The 23,163-nt window shown below is 45.7% G+C and overlaps 3 protein-coding genes across 5 annotated transcripts; 1 reads left to right on the top strand and 2 right to left on the bottom strand.

Moving 5' to 3' along the window:
* Positions 1-239: 239 nt before the first annotated feature.
* LOC120674319 (polyadenylate-binding protein-interacting protein 9-like) lies at positions 240-4,248 on the bottom strand. The gene is made up of 10 exons (XM_039955491.1): positions 3,629-4,248; positions 2,638-2,751; positions 2,501-2,545; positions 2,131-2,203; positions 1,923-2,035; positions 1,765-1,824; positions 1,556-1,603; positions 1,369-1,437; positions 804-865; positions 240-706 (listed from the first exon to the last, which is right to left on the bottom strand). Exons 1-10 carry the CDS (start codon positions 3,905-3,907, stop codon positions 649-651), a joined length of 921 nt encoding a protein of 306 aa, XP_039811425.1. The 5' UTR covers positions 3,908-4,248; the 3' UTR covers positions 240-648.
* Positions 4,249-4,953: 705 nt separating this feature from the next.
* On the top strand, positions 4,954-10,712 carry LOC120672920. Its single transcript, XM_039953546.1, has 3 exons — positions 4,954-5,242; positions 6,857-7,195; positions 10,683-10,712. The coding sequence occupies exons 1-3, from the start codon at positions 5,027-5,029 to the stop codon at positions 10,710-10,712; spliced, it is 585 nt and encodes a 194-aa protein (XP_039809480.1). The 5' UTR covers positions 4,954-5,026.
* A 380-nt stretch (positions 10,713-11,092) lies between these two features.
* LOC120675659 lies at positions 11,093-19,979 on the bottom strand. Of its 3 annotated transcripts, none has more exons than XM_039956863.1 (11): positions 19,818-19,979; positions 17,953-18,074; positions 17,404-17,531; positions 17,072-17,252; positions 16,862-16,962; positions 16,444-16,527; positions 16,287-16,335; positions 16,114-16,205; positions 13,296-13,413; positions 13,059-13,135; positions 11,093-12,967 (listed from the first exon to the last, which is right to left on the bottom strand). In XM_039956863.1, exons 2-11 carry the CDS (start codon positions 18,043-18,045, stop codon positions 11,368-11,370), a joined length of 2,523 nt encoding a protein of 840 aa, XP_039812797.1. In that variant the 5' UTR covers positions 18,046-18,074; positions 19,818-19,979; the 3' UTR covers positions 11,093-11,367. The 3 variants fall into 3 exon arrangements, with proteins under 3 accessions (XP_039812797.1, XP_039812796.1, XP_039812798.1); XM_039956862.1 differs by having other exon boundaries at positions 17,953-18,056; positions 19,818-19,978; XM_039956864.1 differs by lacking the exons at positions 16,114-16,205; positions 16,287-16,335 and having other exon boundaries at positions 17,953-18,056.
* Positions 19,980-23,163: the final 3,184 nt, after the last annotated feature.

Below are 23,163 nucleotides of genomic sequence, written 5' to 3'. Positions count from 1 at the left end.
CAGATGGCAACTCATCGCAAGCTGCAGCTCATTTGGAGAAGCGGTAGAAGCCCATGCAGAATTTCTGCACACATTTTCATTTGAGGATTTCCAGTGCGTAACATTGTCTCTTTGTTTTCTCTCTCTCGAGAAACACAGTTCTGTAATCCTATAAAGGGCCGATCTACTACTGGCTATGCCAATGAGTCTCGTGGCCCAAAGCGTGAATCTTTACAACATCATACATGTCTGCAGCATAGTAGCTACAATATCATTCCAACTTTGTATTCCAGAAGTTTCACATTCTGATTAGTATGTTATGCATCACCTCATGCATCCTTGTAGACCTCTGGAACACTGGTACAATAGTGATTGCAAATAATGCAAACAACAGTGATAGTTCATAGGTAAGACGTTAAATGCCCAATTAGTTTAACAGTAGGAACAATGAACAGAAATACTGTGATGGCTGGTTGCCTAATGACAGTCCCATCAGGACGAACGAAACATGAGAACTAAATGCAAGCTATAAAAGGATCTGATTTAACCAGTTCCCTTCCCATAGGTTTGTAAGAATGTAAGCCAATGCATCCTGACGCACTGGATCGCGGAAGCCTTAAGCTTATAGTGATCCCTTCCCGTGAACAATCCAGTTCGGCTTACGCAGAGTCAGTTAGATCCCACTCGATTTACACGTGGCTTCACTGGAGTCTTCGAAGGGCTCACCCTGAACATCCCACAATGCCATCAGCATTAACAAATCTAAATATTCAGATTTTTCAATCTTAAATACAAAATGAACAGGAATGAAAGGAGCTTCGTGCCTGACAGGCAGAGTTCCCAAAATCATCCCACTGCAATTCAGAGCCATGATGGCACCCTCAGCCTGTGATTCACAGAGTTTAATACTTAAAATCAAAACCTCCATCTGAAATGGGTACGGAATATGAAAGGAAGAAATATAACATATGACAGTACGGGCAAGATCATGTTGCAGATCAATACACAAGTAACGAGAAAGCAAGAAGCACCAGTTGTTTGAACAAACTTCTTATTGTCACTACTCAGTCATGCATGTGCTATTAAGAGATTATGAAATATATGCAGAGGTTGGATCGTATCAAACAGCTTCTGCCCAATATGCAGCATACTAATTTTAACAGAATTGGTGGGATAGCAAGAGCTTACTAGTGACATACTGACATGATTGGTACAGTATTGTGACATTACAAATATTAGGAAGGAAGCAATTTTATGGAGATACAAATACACAATCTAAACTAGTTCTTAGTACAGGAGGATTAGCCAGCAAACATCACTTGCTATAAAATATAAAATAGGAGCTAACTAACAGAAGCAAAGCATATGATAAAAACATTTTGTTCTTACGTGAACAAACTCAACAAAAGCAATCCTTGTGGAATGTACATTATCCCCTAGAAGTCTCAACCTAGAGACCTGCAAACAAACCCTATTTTAGCAGGTAAAGCATATAGCAATATATCAAGCAGTTTTTTTTCTTAATAAATAGTATGTTTGATGGTGGGATCGGAAAACTGCAGACTCCAACGCTCACCTCACCACAAAGTCCTTCAAAGAAATTCTTTACATATAATTGAGTAACCTACATGACAAAGAGGTAAATGATGTCACCAAGCATCTAATTTTATAGAATTACCTTCAGAACTTGCCTCCTAGATCCAGGATCCCAAAATAAGAAGTATCAATGAAAAAAACAAATAAGTGAAAGACAATAAACTTCATGGAGTAGAAGGAGATGGGTACCATTTTATCTATGTTTGTACAATAGACAGTTCGCATAACCATTTCCTTCTCATCTTCCGTCTATGGAAAAAGACAAACACAACACCAGTATTAGCATATTGTGGAATAGTACAATACTTAATGGTATCAGGACAAGAAACAAGTGAAAGACTGCTCACTCTGGGAAGAAACTTTGGATTAACAGGTAAGATAGCTGTCTTTGAAGGCAAGACTCTAACAGGGTAGAAACCAAAAATTGTCCCTCCAAGGTTAAGTGCAGTTCTTGCACCCTCTACAGAGTACAGATAATGGAACTCAAAATTCATAAAGAAAGATTTGTTACAGAAAGAAACAACGTTATTAGAGTACTAGGTCAATAAATAATACCCTCATCAGAGAACTCAATAAATGCAAACCTAAGAACTGAGTGGGGATCACCACAAATTCTGCAATCAACAACCTAAGAGAGAGAAAATGAGTTAGCTATCACGTATTTGGAAATCTGCAGCTGATAAATTTTCAGTTGCGAACGTTTCTGGCAGTATTTTATAAAAAAATATTTTTCCACTGGGGAATATTTAATAACTAAAGAAGTTACATTTAGAAGTGAAAAAAAACACAAAACAGTAAATATGATAGCTTAATAGACTCTGCTTGATAACTTTTGTTGATCAGGACAAGCAATAAAGCAGTGAATTTCATATTTGCAGAACACAGGTACCAGTACAAATCAATATTTTCAGATGAAATAACTTACTTGCCCGCAGGTAGCAAAGATATCAGCAAGTCTCTCCTCCGTCACCTAAAATATGGTCAATATCATTAGATCTTACAAAAGCCCAAGAATATATATATATATAGCAATGCATGCTCAGGTAACCATCAATTACTCACCGTATGGTCAAGTTCAGAGACATAAACAGTTCGCCTAATGCTGTCCTCTCTTTCTGTACGCCTCGCCCGATCATTTGCTCTCCTCCTTCCTTGGTTGATGTATCCATTCCATCTCTGAAAATTACAAAAAAAAACACTCGTTACAACTTACATCATACTTCTTAATGGGATCACCAAATCCAATATTTGCTCTTACAAACAGCTGATCATCTAGCAAGTCCTATGGGGCTATGAAATAAAACAAATAATGAAGCAATCTTGGAAAAGTATAAAAAATTTGAAAAACTGAATATAACATTAATCAAAGATATGAAATGAAGTTTGGTCCCGTATCATCTTGTCTAAAAGTTCAGTATGGGTATTGAATTGAACTTTCAAACTTAAGATTTCCTACATTGATAATTGCAGGACAGTGAACGGATCAATGAGCTACTCCATAACAATTGGTATGGAGAAATGTTATGGTGCCATAGTTTAAAAATATTTGTTCCTTCGAAATGCCGTACCTACCTACTATTGCTAGTATGACCGGAAATAGAGAAAATAGTAAAAATTAGAGATTTTTACCAAAAGAAAAGAATTGACAAGACTTGAAGCAACCACAATATTATCCAAATCAAATGAATCAACAACCAGTTAAAAGCACCATAGCCGTGCAAGCAATCGCTCATAAAACCAGATCAACTCAAAGAACAGAATTGCACGATAGTACATCACCAGTGGCGCTTATGGAGTGGCGTCGCGTGAAGATCAAACCTTTACATCGAAAGAAGAGGGCAAACCTTTTACCAAAGGACGCCAACCACCGCACTACGGGAACCACCAACCGATAACGCAAATCCAATACGAAGATAAGAAAGAAAACTCCAAATCGTTACCAAACAACTTACGATAAAAGCGATCAAATCGTACACACAACCACAGAGCCGATCCAAGCCACCCCAGCGTCTGATGAAGAATCAAGAACAAAAGGAGCGTTGCGAATTATTACCCTGCGCTGTGGGCTCCCAATGTAAAAAGAAGCGTCGGTGGCGGAGTCCTTGGCGCCCCCATTCCCGGCTCCGATCGAGTGGTAGTCGAACACCGGCGCGTCCGCCGACAGCGCCTTCTTGGGCGGCGACGCCGCGGCGGCCGAGGAGGGGACGAACTCCTTGGCGGCCGGATTGAGCTTGGACAGCAGGTCCACCAGCTTCTGCACGCCCGCCTGGTACTCCACCTCCTTGGCCGCCGCCGCCGCCGCAGAAGCCGATCCGTCCGCCACCGCCGCCATCCTAGGAGACGAGTCGGATCGAGCCCGACGCACGCGGCCGCCTGCCGATCTTGGTCAAACGTCGGCCGGATTGGTCGGTGGCGACTGGCAAGGGACCAGAATCTACAGGCGCAAGGCCATTCAGCGCCTCTGCACACCGGGGCTGAGGGTGGCGGGACTAGCGGTGCCAATGGCGTCGATGGGATGGGTGTGTGAGCAGCGGGTGGGTTTTTACGAGTGCTCCGTTTCACACAAGGTTTTGGCCATTTTCGGGGTGGGAAAGTGGGAGCTGGGAGGAGGAAGCGAAACGGAAGCAGCCGAACAGGGTCCAAGCGGAGGGAGAGCGGCGACGGCGAGGCGGGGTGGCCGGGTGGGCGTGGTCTATGAGCCCGATCCGGGGCGTGAAGCACGTGCGCAGCAGCACGGGTACGAGTCGAGGCCATCACTGGATGGTTAGTATGGATGATGTTGAACCCAAATTAGCACCAATCGGTCTGACCGGTATAACCGAGCGGTCTGACCGGTCAAGGCACTGTGGCCTGTCCGGCAGGGGCCGACCGGTCTGACCGGTAGGTCCGACCGGTCGAACCGGTCCAGGTAGAGTCTGAGTACAATTAGAGATTTTTATAGATTTAGATCTGTAAACAGGATTTCTTGCGGGATAAGTCCACCCCACCCTATAAATATAAAGGGTCACGGCCGATTAGAGGATACAATCGAATAAAATCAATACAAACTCTACTTTTTACCTTCTTCTCCAAACTCTACTTTTTATCTTCTTCTCCAAACCCTATCTTTTCCAACCCCATCTGATGTTCTTCCTTCGTCTCCGCGATGTTTGAAGGCGTTCTAGGTGGCCTGCCGACCCTAGAACAACCCTATGTGCGCCTACCCTGACGGGGTCCCTCCCGGGTTCGCGTTCGTCGGCCGTCGCCGATTCTCACCGGCGACCGGTCTGACCGGTCCCTTAGACCGGTCTGACCACTCCACGCAGGGAGAGCTGCATCGAGCTCTTTCTCGCGTCGCACGATCTAGTGCGTTCGTGTGTTGACCAAGGTTTGCGTCAACATACTTTTTGGCGACTCCGCTGGGGAAGAAAGATCTTGGTTAATAGAACCGATCTAATCTACTCCAAAGAAGATGGGCTCCAACACAGAAATCGACAAGGAGAACATCATCCCTTCATATGAGCATCTTCCGGAGGACGTTCGTTTGCTGCTGGAGGAGCGCAAGAAGAAGCGTGATGAAGAAGATCTACAAGCGGCGCTTGCGAGCATCAAGGTCGGTCGATGCGGCAAAGTCACCAAGATCAAAGAGATCGACTTCACTTCTACCTCCTCGGATGCATCTACTGAGGTAACACCTGCTGCAACTGCTCCACCTTCTGGTGTTACTATGGAACAAATTCAGAAATTATTAGCAGAGCGTGATGTTTATTGGGTTAATTGGCTTAACTCTAAGGAAAGGGAATCGGCTGGTAAGAAACCAGAATCAGCCGATGAACCTCCATCTGTTTCTACTTCTGAATTTTATGTTCCTCAACCATCGGCAGCATCTCCTACGAGTCAACCTCAGTATGGGATGCCGATAAATTATTTCAGTGGTCAAACTGTTACACCCACATACACTGATCCTATTATGAGTATTCCTGGTTCGGCCAACATTAGCCGAACGAATGAGATTGTTCAATACACACCACCAGAAATCTCTAGGAATTCAGTGCCACACCCCGGTCCTATCTCCGACGAGATGTTCGACCGATATGTGCAGCGTTGGCAAAACCGGCAGAGACCGGTCAGACCGGTATATCAGCCCGGTCAGACCGGTTCCCCCCAACCGGTCTGACCGGTCGTACCAACCGGTCCGACCGGTCCATCCGGTCAGTTTGTTTCAAACCAGCGAGAGGTATCTACATCCACACAGCCAAATTCTTCAAGTAATTTTGATAAAATGCTTACTGATTATAAGAATGATTTGGCTAATCTGCTTAGAGAAAGTTTTGGAGTGGATGTTAGAAGCAAAACCCGCACATACCAAAAGCCGTATCCTACTTCATTTGATTCGGTTGCATACCCTGCTGGTTTTAGGTTGCCTGAGTTTGTTAAATTCAGTGGGGAAGATACTAGGAGTACTTTTGAGCATATTAGTCAGTATCTTGACCAATTAGGAGAAGCTGGTTCAATAAACGAGTTGAAAATGCGTTTATTTTCTTTATCCTTAACTGGAACCGCTTTCTCATGGTTTTCATCTTTGGCACCTAATTCTATTGGCTCATGGGAACAATTAGAGCAGAAGTTCCATGAGCACTTTTTCTGTGGGCATGATGAGCTTAAGTTGTCTCACTTAACATCGGTTAGACAATCGCGTGATGAATCTGTCAATGATTATGTAAGACGATTCCGCGATACAAAAAACCGATGCTTTAATGTGAATATTGCAGAAAAAGATTTAGCTGATTTGGCTTTTAATGGCTTGCGCTCTCATATTAAAGAAAGATTAGAGGGCTATGATTTCTTTACCGTTACTCAGGTGCATCAAAGAGCTTTGGCTATAGAAAGCCGAAGCAAAGAGCCTCAAGAGTCTCAAAGACATCATCGTTCTAGTGTGCATACTTTAGAATGCAATTCAAATTATTCGGACGATGAATCTAATGATGTGTATGCTGCTGAGTTTGCTTGGACATCTCAAGCTAAACCATTTACTTGTTCTGCTCTTAAGCCAATTCAGAAAAATCGGCAAGATGAAAAATTTACTATTGATGTATCCAAGTGCGAAAGGATATTTGATGAGTTATATAGGATTGGATACGTCAAAATGTCACATACTCTACCGCCGCCTGAAGAGTTGAAGCGACGAGCATATTGCAAGTTTCATAATACTTTTTCACATGCTACTAATGGTTGCAATGTGTTACGTAGACAAATTCAATCGGCCATTAATGAAGGACGATTGGTTACTCCTAATATGCAGGTTGATCAGAATCCTTTCCCAGTGCATGTGTTGGAATTGAAAAATCCTAAAGTGCTAGTTCGGCCGAGTCAAGCCGAATCAACCAAGGGGAAGAATGTAGTTATTGGTGATGAAAGACCTGAAAAGAAGCTGACACAGGAGATCCCTCAAGGTGCAAAAACACTCGGGGGGCAAGACAAGAGGAAGGCCGACAACAAGTCGACCGGTCTGACCGGCCACAGCGGCGGTCTGACCGGTTCGACCGGTCTGACCGGTCATGGGACCGGTCTGACCGGTGCGCCCAGTAAATCTGGGAACTCTTCCAAAATTAAGACAAGGCCGAGTTTTAAAGAACTCTTGGCCAAATATGAGAAGGAAGGGAGTGCTCAGAGACAAAAGGGGCCACCAAACGAAGTCAAGGATAAGGGATCATCGTCAAGACATCAAGAGCAATCGAGTCAAAGTAATTATACTTCATCTAGTGGACCGATTGCTCCATGGTATTGTTGGTATCCTTACTTTTATACACCTATGGATTATAGTAGGATGCATATGCAATCATATTATATTCAATATCCTCCTATGTATCCAAATCATGCATTATTACAAAGACCGATTATTGCTAGCAATAATCCGGTCAAGCAAGATGTTGATTGCAGCAAAGAGAATGGGAAGAGCAAGGAGCAAGATTCAAAGTATTTACAGCCGAGGTGGTGTCCCTCAGATTTGTCTCATACTCAGAAGCGAAGGCTGCAACGTATGCGCAAGAAGGAGGCAATGGGACAACAAGTGGAGACCGTGCCGAAGACGTCAGCGACAATGAAGAAGGTGTGGCGGCCCAAACAAGTTGTTTCAACATTGACTTGAGCAAAACATGGCCGATGTAGTGTTAATCATCGCCCTTAGACAATTTTAGCTCAGAAGAATATTTTTTGGTAAGTAAGCTTTACCAAAAAACAGGGGGGCATATGTTGACAGCCAAAATTGGCACCAACCGGTCTGATCGGTATGACCGAGCGGTCTGACCGGTCAAGGCACTGTGGTCTGTCCGGCAGGGGCCAACCGGTCTGACCGGTCCAGATAGAGTCCGAGTACAATTAGAGATTTTTATAGTTTTAGATCTGTAAACAGGATTTCTTGCGGGATAAGTCCACCCCACCCTATAAATATAAAGGGTCACGGCCGATTAGAGGATACAATCGAACAAAATCAATACAAACTCTACTTTTTATCTTCTTCTCCAAACCCTAGCTTTTCCAACCCCATCTGCTGTTCTTCCTTCGTCTCCGCGACGTTTGAAGGCGTTCTAGGTGGCCTGCCGATCCTAGAACAACCCTACGTGCGCCTACTCTGACGGGGTCCCTCCCGGGTTCGCGTTCGTCGGCCGTCGCCAATTCTCACCGGTGACCGGTCTGACCGCTCCACGCAGGGAGAGCTGCATCGAGCTTTTTCTCGCGTCGCACGATAGTGCGTTCGTGTGTTGACCAAGGTTTGTGTCAACAGATGATAGGTGGTTAAGGTTAGATTGCAGAACTGTCAGCTCAGCTGGTCGTGGATGCATTTTGTATTAATTCAAAGTTAAGGTTTTCTTTTGTACGGAAGTATGTGTATTAAATCCAATAAAAAAATAGTACATCTTACGCTATTGGGATCTACGCAGTTATAAAAACTAGCGCATCGGGGCACATGATCAGCCGATTCCATCGTCTGTGTTCGCCAGCGTGAACAAACGAGTTCTACGACTCAAGTTTCTTTTTTCAAACAACTCCTTTCTAAAGTTTATTTGAACTTATATAGATTTGTATTCACGGAATGCAGGTTTGCAGCAGTGAGCTTAGAGTTATCATCAGACGCTTGCAAAAGGGATTTTTTTTTTTACACCAGTTCATCAAAGCATTTTTGCAATGACGCACGAAAAGTTGGATGCAGCTCCAATCCGATGCGTAGGCATAGAAAACCATGAACGGATAAGGAAAAAAGTTTAGATACGTATAAGAAAATTAATGCACAAATCGGTCTAATCTGATTACCTGAGGTTCACGCATGAACCACCATTTTTTTTTGGAGAAAAAATCGACATAGGCTATCATTCAGGATACCAAGACGATTTATTTAACTATACTATGGAAAGTTAGGCACCAACTTTAAGGCCTTAAAATAAGCTCCATTCTTCTCAATAAAGTCTGAGGACCAAGAATAAAGAAATTTGAAGCAGTCATGGTCCTCTTCAATTGAGGAAGGAATCATCATCCCTATAATGCTGACACTATAACATTGAAGGAATCACATTCAGAATTCCACCGACGTAATGGCATAATTTTTATGAATCGATCTTGGCTGATGCAGTTGCCTAGATGATAAGGAGCTGTAGCCTTTTGTAAGTGCTTTCATTTAGGTGCTATGGCAAAATATACACATCTAGAAAAATTAAAACTACAATTTGGGACGGAGGGAATAGATTTGTTTTGTGACAACATCATGATCATCAGATAACTCTGTGCGCATAACTCTCTCCCTTCAGTTGATAAGATGGTCTTAAACAAGGTTAGGTGAAAAATAGAGGCCATGCCACTCTCCTTTGATATAGTTTGTTAAACTAAGTTTGGGTGAAGGCTTGGGATGGAGACTTGGGGGTAGCATTTGCACTGGACCCCACTAGTTTATGCAGTGAAACCAGGGAGGGGACAAAAGCACGGGCGGCTAAGCTGCTGCCTGCTGGAACCAGAAATTCAGAACTGTCAAAACCGATGCCCCGTCTTGGACGGAACCGGACCCATTCTTGGTCACTTTCTCCCATCCTCATGTGACTTCTTTTTTACCAGCAATTCGACAGCGAATTCGGCATCGCAGAGGAATGCGCGTCTCCTCGCGTTGTCGAAAGCCCGGCCGATGCGGGACAAACTAACCTGTAATTTGGAACCGTATTGATCAGATTCCTGATTAGGGAGGACTGTTTCATACTTTTGTTCACAAATTGGAGGAGAATTTGGAAGTAAACAGAGACCAATTGGGATAGCGCCGAATGCCCAACGCTGTGGAAACCAAGGCAGGCGAGGAGCATGGTGTGAATTCGTTTTGGTTTGTGCTGAATTTTCTCCGCGAATTCAGCCAAATTTAACCGTGACAGACAAGAACTCGATCGAATTGGTCACTGCACGGGTGTGCAAAGACTTCCTTGTCTCCTTTTGATCCAAGAGGCAAGAGCTATCCGTCACGCGTGAACTGGGACGACTTTCGGCCGGTGAGAAGAAGATGACTATGGGAGACTTTGGAGGGAGGCAACAACTTTGAGTATGGATCCTCTAATCCTGCTGGCTTGTGTTACAAAAGACCAAAATTGCATGGTGAGTTGGGCATCCTGGATGCTTCCGCCTTCGGAGCTAACAAATGCATAGCATAAACTTAAGAGTTGGTACTATGTTCATGGACTACCCTTGCATCACTATCGAAAACCTTGCCTTGTCATTGTTTTCTTGTTTTCGGAAAAAAAAACATGCTGGACTTGATTTGCACCACGAAGCGCACGGGTTTAGTTAGTCCATGCCCATGTCAAACTTGTCCTGCTGTACTCTGTGTTGCGTCATGGCACATTTGACTTGGATGCGGGACTGGAATGCCGTACAAAAGCGTGATATTTTCTGTTTTTCAGCATATTGGACTCGTACCGTGATTTGATTTCCGTTGCAAGGTTATACGTAGCAAATCGACCTTTTCTTTCATTCTTTGGTGATATAATAGTAGTGAGGGGATGTTCTTCTTGGAGAACTGTTAGTGTTTTGCTGACAATGAACGGCGCCGCAACAGCAGACAGTATTGAACTGGTGATGCCTTTGTTTATGGGAAACAGCTACAGCCTGCTAGTGGAGAACGGAGATGACTGTTCCGCAATGCCTCCTTTTCAGGGTGCTCCTCGCCATTCACTCCAATGCAAGAATAGCCATACAGTCGCCTGGCTGTTTGCCTGCTCTCTGCGCAAGCAACTGACTGCTAAAAGGAGCCCTGGCCAGGTTGACCAACCAAAAGAATCTAAAAGGCAAGCGTCACTTTACTTTCTAGCTAAGGAGTTTGCAGCAACCTTCGGGGGGATTCTTTCGGTAGGGAAAGCAACGGCTCACATTCTTGGCTCATGGCGAATAGATTGCAGCAACCTTCGGGGGGATTCTTTCGGTAGGGAAAGCAACGGCTCACATTCTTGGCTCATGGCAAATAGATTCCATCCCAACATTGAGCATGCTGCGCTGGAAGGGGGAAATCAGAAACAGAAATGCCAACACACAATGCGCGCGCACATTACACCTTGGCAATACTACTAACCAACAGTTATTTACCAAATGTTCCCAGAAGGATCATCCAACACAATCTTTATACATGAAGCTCCATGTTTGATCTTTACAAGCTTTAGCACAAACATGAAGTGTTCCCAACGCCATAGTCGCCATCATCCACCATTTTGCCACCTAGGTTAGAAGGTATGCATATCACTTGTACATGACTGTTGTTAGGTTCTGGAGAGCGGACCTCTTGCACTAGTGCTAGAACAGGGAGTACATGGGGTAAGAGATGTCGATCTTCGGGCCATTCATTCCAGAATCTGCGTTTCCATTAGTGCAGCTATCACGAGGGCTTGACATTGTTGGCTGTTGGAGCAATGTGCCCGCCATACCACCTCCCATGCCTGATTTTGTCCCCTGGCAAAATGCATCATATCCCCCAGTGGACATGTACCTACCGGTGGTTCCATCCCAATACTCAAGCTTATGATGTGGAGGATAAGGTGACAAGCGAAGGTTATTCAACCAACCAGAGAAGAAGGTACCTTGAAACTGTCCGTGCCTCTGGTTTATATCAGTTGAACCGAGTCGTGAAGAGGTGCTCACGTTTAGATTTTTTGTGACATCTCCATCATCTTTCAGGCAATCTGTAGCCCAGCTAGGGAGGTCTTGTTGATCTGTAATACCACAAGAATCCTTTACCAGGGCATCAGATGCGGGGCATAGTCCAGAGCAAGCAGGGGAGCTCACATATACAGATTTGCCTGAATCAGAAGAGTGATGAGGCTTCTCAAATCCAGGAGGACAAGCCTGTCTCTTTCTTTCTTTCCTATCTGGTGCAGCTGTATCACCTGATCGAACCATTTCACTGTTGTTGAAGCTTTCATGCCCTCCTTGTGCTGAATCTTGTTGTGTACCATCAGTAAAATTTACATGATTATTAATAGTGCTACGGCAGATACTTGCTCTTGCTATAGCAGTATTAGAAACAGGTGCACCTTGTTGATTTACCAGCTTCAATTGATTTTGTGATGCCAACTTGCGCTTCAAATCTGAAAGACCATTGTGCCCAGCTGTAGCTTGAGATTTGGCATCAGATGTAGAAAGATTGCTGGGCACAGGTCTGATACTCATACTCTGCACTACAGTTGATCTGTGTGATGCCAAGCTCTCTGAAAGCTGCTTATGATTTCCTGGGACAAGCTTTTCAATGCTATCTGGGCATCCATTCTTTTTCTCTGCTCCAGCATGAGATTTAACAGTAGCTGAAGCCTGCTGTGAAGGTTGCTCTAGGCTCTGGGAAACTAAATGACTTCTAGAAATTGTAATGCAATCGCTATGCTCATCTTTTACCAAAGGAAGTTTTGTAGAACTTGAAGTGCCATTACCAATTTCTCCTGTTGCTTTAGGCCTGCCAAGTATAGTAAAATGCCGACTTGATACAACTTGTCCTTGTGAAACTACATTAGAATACTGTGGTTTTTGCTGCAAAGTGTCAGATGTTCCATTTTCTGCTGAGGTCGTTTGCTTGGAATTTGAAGCATCATTTCCTAACTGTGAAGATGCTTCAGATTTATCACTATTGGAGTCCAACTGCTGATTAAGGTGCACCTTTGACCCTTGTGGAACTAAACTCATATTCGACAAGCTCTCCAATGAAGTGCCCTCAATAGGTCTCCATGAATGCTGCATATGCTGTACTGATGTCGTACTTGAACTGTTACGCCCTCCAGGTGGTATATATTTTCTAGATTTGGGGTCAGACAAATTTTGCTGATTACTGCTTACGCTCTCATGGTCATCTCTTCGATGAAGAACTGCATTTGCAATAGATGGGCTGCCAGAAGAAAGGCTTGAGTCCCTGCAACACAAAAAAGAAGGGTGGCCATCATGAAGGACTGAAGGTTCATACACATACATCAGGATCTGGCCCTAGCAACAAAAGCATTTACCGTGGAGTGGTGGCTGGTAGTAAACTAGCATTCTTGTTAGCACCATTGGGTGGTAATCCGTCAGCATTGATGCAAATCTTTGCATAAAAGGACTCAGTTAGTACAACAATGGGTAAGTAATATATGCAAACTATAAAAAACACATTCATTTACCCCTTTGCAGCAAAAACATAATGTTGTATTAAAAAATAACAAGAAAAATTTTAATAACTAGTTCAAACTAAATAAGATTCTTACATCTTTGGAGATTCCACTACAAGTTGTAGTTCTTGAACTGCAGTCACCTGGAGGGGGTAATGTTCGTCCTGAGCAATGATGGGGACCTTTGGTATCCATTCCCATCAAATGTTGCAGCCTAATCTCAAGAAAGAAACAACAGAGATGTAAAAAACTATATATGTGGGTTGTTCCTATACATAACTATATCATGTACCCCTAAGGTGCCTGGCAATCCCATCTATGTAACCTCACATCTAACAATCCAAATGGAGCTTGACAACATTGAATATAGATATGAGTTTGCACTACAACGTGAAACTAATAATGCTACATGGCCCTTTCTCTTCTATTTGTTTTGCTTTAGTATGAGCTAGGGCCGGAACCACACGTGGGACATTCTACTTACTTTTAATGCCTGTTGCTTGTACACATCCTTATGAAACATAAAGGTTTCATGGCAGAGGTGATAGGTGCCTATTATACAAATTAAGAAACAAAAAAGCACATCTTTAAGATATTCTTCAGATGCTCGGCAAATAAATGCCGGTTGTTCTAATTTATTTATACCGAGTATTCACTACTAAAGTACTAGTCAGCAGTTCCAAGTTATTTATACCGAATATTCTCTACTAATCAGCAACAAATAGGGGTCTAACAACGAGATTGACATATTCATCGAATGTGTCGCAACAATCTAAGTCCCCAATTGTTGAATCCAAGGGCCCAAGGTTGTCCTGCCCATAATTACTATGTTAAGCCCCGCCAGCCCGCCTACCCACATGCAACCCATGCTCTTCCAGTAACTAATAATTACTTGCACACAATCAGCATCAGAAACAAGCTCGGCGGTGGCGCAGTCCGCAAAGGCGTGACCGTGTGATATAAGAGTAGTGAGTAGTTGGAGGCTTGGAGCGAGTGGGACCTGTGTGACAGAGTAGCGTTCGGTGACAAAAGACAAGCGCTTGTATTGTTGAACCAGACTATTACATTAAAAACCAAAGCAAAGGCTTGCAGAACAGGAAGAACAATTCTTCCTCTGCTCTATCTCTCTATCGATTTCCTCTATTGGCTGCTCACATCTCAGCGAGAGATCGCCGGTGGCCAGGGGTTGTCAACATTGTTCTCTGCTTATTCCCCATGGACAGTGATTGACATTGACTAGTACATGTCAAAATTGTAATTTCCAAAAGTGTACCTTGCACACACCAGTTGTTTAATGGGGAGAGTGAGGGCCCTACCCTTGAGTTAGATGACTCTTTTGACGATACCAACAGACGTTTTGTGAGGAGAATTCAGGAGGTAGAGATCGGGAAGGCTTTGAAGAGGATGAAGGGAGGTAAAGCGATGGGCCCTGATGGTATCCCCATTGAGGTGTGGAGATGCCTAGGAGATAGAGCAATAGTATGGTTAACTAAGCTTTTTAATCTCATTTTTCGGTCAAACAAGATGCCGGAAGAATGGAGGAGAAGTATATTAGTACCTATCTTTAAAAACAAGGGCGATGTTCAAAGTTGTACTAACTACCGTGGGATTAAGCTGATGAGCCATACGATGAAGCTTTGGGACAGAGTTATCGAGCATCGCCTAAGAAGAGTGACAAGTGTGACCCAAAACCAATTTGGGTTCATGCCTGGAAGGTCAACCATGGAGGCGATTTTCTTAATACGACAATTGATGGAGAGATATAGGGAGCAGAAGAAGGACTTGCACATGGTCTTCATTGACCTTGAGAAGGCATATGACAAAGTACCGAGAAATGTCATGTGGTGGGCCTTGGAGAAGCACAAAGTCCCAACTAAGTACATTACCCTCATTAAGGATATGTATAAGGATGCGACGACGTTTGTCCGGACATGTGATGGCAACACCACTGACTTTCCTATTAACATAGGCCTACACCAGGGGTCAGCATTGAGCCCTTATTTATTTGCTTTAGTGATGGATGAGGTCACAAGGGATATACAAGGTGAGATCCCTTGGTGTATGCTCTTTGCTGATGATGTGGTGCTAGTTGACGAGAGTAGGGCAGGGGTTAATAGGAAGTTAGAGCTGTGGAGACGCACATTAGAGTCGAAAGGGTTCAGACTTAGAAGGACCAAGACCGAGTACATGATGTGCGATTTCAGCGCGACTAGGCATGAGGGGGGAGACGTTAGTCTAGATGGGCAATTGGTGGTCCAGAAGGATACTTTTCGGTATTTAGAATCGGTGCTACAAAAGGATGACATTGATGAAGATGTTAGGCATATAATTTCAGTTGGCTGGTTGAAATAGCGGCAAGCTTCTGGCATCCTTTGTGACAAGAGGGTGCCACAAAAGCTAAAAGGCAAATTCTATAGGACAACAATTCGTCCGGCGATGTTATACGGTGCTGAATGTTGGCCTACAAAAAGGCGACATGTCCAGCAACTGAGTGTAGCAGAGATGCGGATGTTGCGGTGGTTTTGCGGGCACACAAGGAGGGATAGAGTCCGGAACGAAGTTATTCGGGATAGGGTCGGAGTGGCACCAATTGAGGAGAAACTTACCCAGCATCGGCTGAGATGGTTTGGACATGTCCAACGAAAGCCTCCTGAGGCGCCGGTGCGTAATGGGGTTCTTGAGCGGGTCGATAATGTAAAGAGGGGTAGAGGTAGACCTAAACTGACGTGGGATGAGTCGGTTAAGAGAGACCTTAAGGATTGGAATATCTCTAAAGAGATAGCTTTAGATAGGAGCGCTTGGAGACTAGCTATCAATGTGCCTGAACCTTGAACTTATTTCTTTCGGGTTTCATCTCTAGCCTACCCCAACTTGCTTGGGAAAAAAAACTATGTTGTTGTTGTTGTTGTTGTACCTTGCACACACCACAGAAACATCATCTTTGGTACAAGTATCTTCCGCTGAGGCTTTATAGTGTACATAAGAGCAGTTTGTCTTATAGCAAACCTGAGCCAAGGCACAGCCAAATATCACTATCAGAAAAGAAATAAACAGACGATTGCAGGGAACTGAATATATAATACATACCCTATTGCTTAGCCATATATGGCAATATCTTGTGACACCAAAAGTTGCTCTATATGATCAGCATATAGAGAGTTAGTCATGGCGTTCAATAAGACAAATAACAAGATGGATGGTCTTTTGCTTAAGTCGAACTGCAGTTTATTTAGAGCCAACTTACTTTAAAGGTTTTCCATCCAAGATGTAGCCATTAACCGCCTGTATGCATCGGACAGCCTCCTCTTCTCTTGCAAACGTAACATATCTAAAGGGATGTGAGCAAAGAATTACACAATAAATAAGCATCTGACCTCAAACATTAAACAAACAATTAAGTTTGATAAGAGTAACCACTGCTCAATAGAAAATGGATCCAGTAGGAACCAACAAAAATTAGAACTGTAATCCCTGCTGCAAAATCATATCCAATGTCACTATAAAAGGTGGATTGTTCATGTCACTGGAAAGTGGAAGGGCATGCAAGCGAATTTGGAACGATCAAGTCACATTTTCCAAACTGTGCAATTCTGGTTTGTAGGTCTTAGCTGCCAAGATATGAAGAATGACTGATGTGAACTTTCTATATTCAAATGACTTACACACGGCCAGAGTCAGGAATCTGTTGGTTAGCTCCAATGTTATCAATGATAATGTTTTCTATTTTCCCATACTGTCCAAGGAAATTCTTCTGTCTCAGCAACTGTGTGAATAGCATACGGTTAGCATTTATCTCAAATTCATCAAAAGATCTAACAGGGAGGGAAGAATCATGATCATATTACGGTTCACACTCAGTGCAAAGCATTTACCTTCTCGCTGGCGAACTCATTTGGCATACCAACAATATAAACAAGCTTCCGTTGAATCACACGGACATTATTTGGATCTTTTGGTTCTGACTGTATCAACTGACTTTTTGCAGATGTTTGCTTATGAGACTTGGTTTGTTCTTTTTGATAGTTTGCCTTATCAGCACAAAGTTCCTTTAAACTGGCATTGGGGAAAACAACGAAGAGAAAATTAAAGTAAATCAACTATTTTATTATTTTAAAATAAGAAGTTTGATAAAATAGAAATTCGAGATTTGAAAAATGGTCATAAGGTGATGAATAACACTGAATTTTAGAGATAAAGCACGTGCATTTGGTTCCTGGCGCTTGTCCCCAGGATCCTATCCTTGTTATAGACAGAACGGCATCCAGGACACCTCCCACCAGATTCATCCTTCTGGTCCATATTCATTATTCGATGCCAACACCACAGACATATCTACAAAGAAAAGATATATTATAAATGTGCCAACTTAACACATAAAGCTCACAAAAAAAGACATTATTTGAACTGTGCATATTTTACCAAACAATCAGTTAATTAAAAATACGATATTGAATCATGAAGGTAGAAATGCAACAAGCATTTAATTCATTTCAGTCCACGGGGCATGTTATCTAAAATAGGATGCTACAGATACAAGTACAGCTGGTGTTTAAACTATTATTGAATCCGGAAACATACTGCACCAGTACTGTTTACTAAACATGAACATGATGGTTTTATGATTGCTGAGAAGAGTCCTAGCAATCAGAAGGTATTAGAAACATCCAAATATAAAGAATGAAGGCCAGTAGAAAAAAATAAAAATGAAAAATTGCTTCCACGTCAAAATGGTACTCAAGCCATGGATATTCACCTCATATCCACATTTACAAGGCTTCAGTTGTTTATCTGTCAAATCCATCATCTCCAAGCAAAGCGGACATCTGTCGTTAGTGGTGCCGCTCATGGTGACTCCACCTTAAAGAAGCAAGAAAACTGAAAAGGTAAGAAGACTTACTTAGCAGAAAATAATACAATATAAAAATGTACAGTCTCAGAACATTATGAATCTAAATAATGGCATTACATAAACGTTGCAAAAGGATGTAGGATACACACAATGCATCAACCACTTCATTATTACAGCATCATCGGCTTCCTTTAAGGCATGGGAAAATGCAATGTTAAGCCAGCATAAACTTATAGTACTCAAATATACTTTAAAGCTCAGTGTTTGAAAAGACACAATATCGAATAACAAGAATCTTAAGTGTAAATTTAATAACCATGTAGGATCCCATAGAAAAAGTATGATTTAGAGTATTGAAATTTAAACAAATAATACGATAACACAGCTTTTATGTGGACTAATTATTAAAGCCACGCATGAGTTACGTATGGCTTAAACTTTCAGTTCCACCAAGTGCTCCTTTTCCATCCATAACAATGTCAAAACATCCGATGAGCAAGTTCTCTATACAAATTGGCACATTCCATAAGCGAAAGCCCAGGAGCCATACTAGTTCTGAACAGTTGTTATCATCAGATAGGCACAGGATTGCAGTTATTCACCTATTGCTTGCTTGAACAACACATGAAATATTTTGTTCGAAGGAAAAATATTTAGTTCGGAATGGCGAAAGTTAAGTTGTTGCACTGTTTGAACTAACACATCACTTTGTCTAGACTTGACGTAATCATTGTCATGATATGAAAAAAATCTATCTGTACACAACTTTTCATCAACAAATTAAAGAAAAAATTTGTTGATTGGGCTATTAATGGCAGTGCAACTTTCCTGATTTCATTTCCTGAACTCGAGAAGCCTGAAGGAAAGATGCACCAGCAACATCATCATCATGCACATAGGTACATATCATAGTGCCAATGCGATGTATGCAGTACTTTCCCTCTATCGGTATCTCCTCTGCAGCTCATTAAGTTCCAGAACTTTGCAAGCTGCCCTGACAAAACTGCAGCATGCTGATCTCTTCCTAACAATTTAGGGGTCCACATGCAAATCCTTGACTTCGAGAGGGGCATGCAGCAAAAGTAAACCTATGATGGAGCTTTAAAATCTATGCTCTCTTATCCTGATCGATCATAGTGCAAGTTCGATGACAAAAACCAACTAATCTCGCACTTGATAAATTAATTAGTCTTCGATACTCCAAGTCAAAGCCTATAGTAAAGAGGAAGAGCACAGCGAATTCCTGACCATTTCCACTAAAACCCCACTTCAAAATACCAAAACCCCATAGAATCGAGGAATGTTTTTTCCCGCGATGCATCAAATTGATGGTAAAGCAAAACAATAGCAGATTAACTCCAGGCGCGTCTAAATACGCAGTACTGTGCAACCCAAAACCGACCCCCGTACTAGCCCCAATAATCAACAAGTTACCAAAAATCGCCGCCAAAACATTCCACATTTCACCATAACCAAACCCCAGGAATGATCGCGGGCAACCGCCGCTTTCACCATCAAAGCACGCCTTAACCAACCGGGGGGGAAAACTCCCCACAAATTTTCACCAAAACCCCCGCCCCAACAAAGCCCTAGAGCAATCCACCACCGGGCAATGCTGGAGAGCAGCACGCCCGCGGCTGAAACGCATCAAAACACCGAGAAATCGCGGCCGAGCGCCCCCAGAACCCCACATTGCCAGCATCGGAAAGCCCTAGAGCGAGGCGAATGGGGGTTTGCGATCGGAGATTGGAGCGGGTGGGGGAACTCACGTCGGGGGAGCGGAGGCGATCGGAGTCGCGGGCTGCCTCGGGATTAGGGTTTCGAGCTCCCCCCGTCGTCTCCCTCCAGAGACTCTCTCCCTCCTCCCCCTTCTCTCTCTCCTCCGCCGCGCCCCCCTTCGCAGCCGTCGCCTAAAAACTGAGAAGAGCTTTCATGACCAGTCCTCCCCTTTTTGTTTTTTTTTTGTCTCGGGGGCCGGCCAACCCCAAACGCGTCTTCAATTTTCCTGAAGTCCAAAGAGAAGCGAAGGTCTTTAATAATTGGCACCACGACTCGCGGGCGGACCCACACCCGGCAAGACACGCGGCCCCTCCGTCCTCACGCCGACACGTGGGCCTGGAGGTTGCGTGGGGTCAAGCGCGCGGTGACTCCGGGTGGAACCGCCCCCAGCGGTGCCGGTGCGGCCCGTCAGGTCTTTTCTTGTTCTGCCTCTGACGCGGCCGCGTACTTTTGGGCGAGGCGCATTTCTTCATGCCATACTCGCGCGACGTGGGCCCGGATCCAGGCGGGACCACATGTCGGCCGGAGGGGCGCCCGGGGCCAGGGGCGGCCACGGAGGTAGCTTGTCGTTTCTGGGGCGCATCCGTATATCTAAGGGTGGATTCAGATGTCGAATGTCAGATTTTTGATCATTTTTCTTTAATGTAAATTTATAGTCTTGTATTTAACATTGATCTTGTAAAGATTCATAAAAACTAAACCTTAAATTTATCATATATATTCTCAAATAATAGATATAAAAATTCGAATACGGATCAGATACGGATACGAATCTTTTTTCACTTTTTTAATTGTAGGGAGCAAATAATACATAAAAAAATTATACAAAATTTTATTCTTATGTGTAATAATATGTTTGATAATATAAATAAAGATTAGCATAAAATTTTAAGCATATCTATTTTAAAATATCAAATTTGTTCTAAGAATTCGGATGTTTAGATCCATCCTTACGTATATCCGCTCGGGATGACTTGATGAGACCCACAGGCAAGCTCTTGGAGTTATCATCCACTGGAAACCGGGCCCGGAAGCCCTTCGCGCCACCTGTCAGTGAGTGGGCAGCGGACTGGCGGTGGAGTCGACGCGACCGGGGGTCAGTTGGCTGGCTTCTATCTATCGATGGCAGGGGATAGCGTGGTGGGGTACCGGTTGTCATTACGGTGTCAAACAAATCAACTTCAGAACCTCGCGCTAGTGACCTTGAATAATCTAATGAGGCCTTTGACCGCACGATTAGAGGACACTTAATGTAGCATCACCGTAGCCAATCATCGATTAACTACCGTCATTAGATTCGTCGCGAAAAGTTACACCCGTCCCTAAAAAAGTTTTGCAAATAAACTTCATTTAGTACACCATGCATGCGAGATTCTCTTTTCCGAAAGCGTGCACGCTAGAATTCTTGCGGAACCAAACAAGGCCTGGGGTGGGGGTTGGGGAAAGTGAATGTGAGTGGCAGGGAGAGCCGTGTGCGGTTGCAGCCGCGGCGGCATCCCTTGGTGTGGGCCCGTATCGGGGTTTTCGACAGGGTTTAGGCTGTCCACACCGAGGCACGCTACCGCGTCTTCCAGGTCCGGTTTACCGAAAAAATGCTGCAGCGGGGCTCTATATCTCGTCTGCAACTGTTGCAGACGAGCAGCCCGGCCGCTATTACCAGCGGAATAGAGGAGGTCCGCTAGCCGCTTGAGTGGCGCGGGGCCCGCACAACAGCACAATCCCCAACCGCCTCGCGCCGTCCGTGGCCATGGCCCGCGCGAGAGGACAGCCGCGCGCCCGCCATGGCCGGCCTCGCAGGGAGGGGACGGGAGCGGGTTCGGTGGTTGAGGTAGGGGCGGAGTTGGCAAGGGAGATGTTGCTGCAGCTTCGTGGCTGAGCTCGGCGGTGGGGGAGAAGGTGGTCGAGGTCCTGCTCGAGGTTGTCGAGGACGCCGAGCACTTGGAGCGCGCCCGCGCCGCTCGCCGCTGCCCTCAAATCCTCCCCGCTGCCCACCCGCCGTCGTCGAGGGAGGCCGAAGGAGGGGAGCGCCGGCGCGGGAGCTCGAGCCCGAGCCTGGCCACGTACCATGGTCGCAGGGAGCCGAGCTCCGAGGGGGATGCAGGGGCCATCGCCAGCGCGTGCGCCACCGAGAGGCCGACGACGCACGCGCACACCACGAGGCGTCCGCTGCCTCCCCCGCGATGCCCTGCCGGCCGCCACCAGGGCGAGCGCGCGGGCTCCACGAACGCTCGCGGCGTGCTCCGTTCACTGGTGCCGGAGTCCGGGCCGCTGCCGCCTCGAGTTCGCCCCGCGCGCCGGCCCTAGCTCCTCCGCCGCCGACCTCGCGTAGATCCACCATGGCCGGCAGAGCTCGAGGCCGACCGAGCTCCGCCGCGCGCGGATCCGCCATGGCTAGCCGAGCTCGAGGCCGCCATGGGCCTCCATTGCTCGAGCTCCAGGGGCCCAGCGCGGAGAGGGAGGGAGGCGGGGCGGCGACCGCAGCTACAGCGAGGAGGGGCGGCGAGTAGGAGGGGTCGGCGGCGTGTGCCTGTAAATGAAACTGTAAACAATATTGCGTGGGCGTATAACGGACCGGAGCACTGCAGTGGGGCACGATAAGCGGCACACTACTTTAGCGCAGCGTTCTGTTTCCTGGAAATCTAGGGGAATACAGGTCGCACGCTATGTGCCGCGCTGGCCCACCTCGCCTTCGCTACCACTGCTGCCCCGCCGCCCACGGCCCGCCGGTGCTGCCCCACGCCGCTCGCCGCCAACCAGTGCTGCGCTGCGCCCGCGCCGCCGGCTGCGGAGGTGGCGCCGGAGTCAAAGGGGAGGACATGATGGGGAAGCTCGATTGAGCGATAGAGGAGTCAATTCGACGCCGGCGGAGCTCGATCGAACGGCGAGGGAGTCGATTCGATGCAGGCCTTGAGCTCAGACCCCACGCCGTCGAGGCCCAGGCCGCGCTCCGCCGGCGCGACCAGCCCCGCCTCGCCTCCGCGGCCTACCCCCGCCGCCGCCCACACGGGGAGGGTGGGCACGCGCGGGCCACCGCGCGCGCTCCTGGCGCCGCTGCGGCCTCGCGCGCCCGCCGGCCACCGCTGCCGCCACGACGAGAAGCGTGTGAGGGGCTCCAACTGGGCCAGCCGCCGCTCACCGGAAGCGTGGTGGCATGGGGCGCCATGGCCGACGGGGCGCGCGGAAATCACCCGAGAGAGGAGGGTGCGGATTCGACCGCCGCAGCGGCTCACCGTCGCCGGTGCGCAGGAGCTTGACCGGCGCGCGTGCCGCCGCGGGCCTGCGCCCACCTCGACGCGCTCGCCGAGCTCCTCCTCCCTAAGGCGTGTGCCACGCTCC

The sequence above is a fragment of the Panicum virgatum genome, chromosome 5N (assembly GCF_016808335.1).
Source record: "Panicum virgatum strain AP13 chromosome 5N, P.virgatum_v5, whole genome shotgun sequence".
Taxonomy (NCBI): domain Eukaryota; kingdom Viridiplantae; phylum Streptophyta; class Magnoliopsida; order Poales; family Poaceae; genus Panicum; species Panicum virgatum.
Note: the sequence above shows the minus strand (reverse complement) of the source record. Positions and strands in the feature narration are given on the sequence as shown.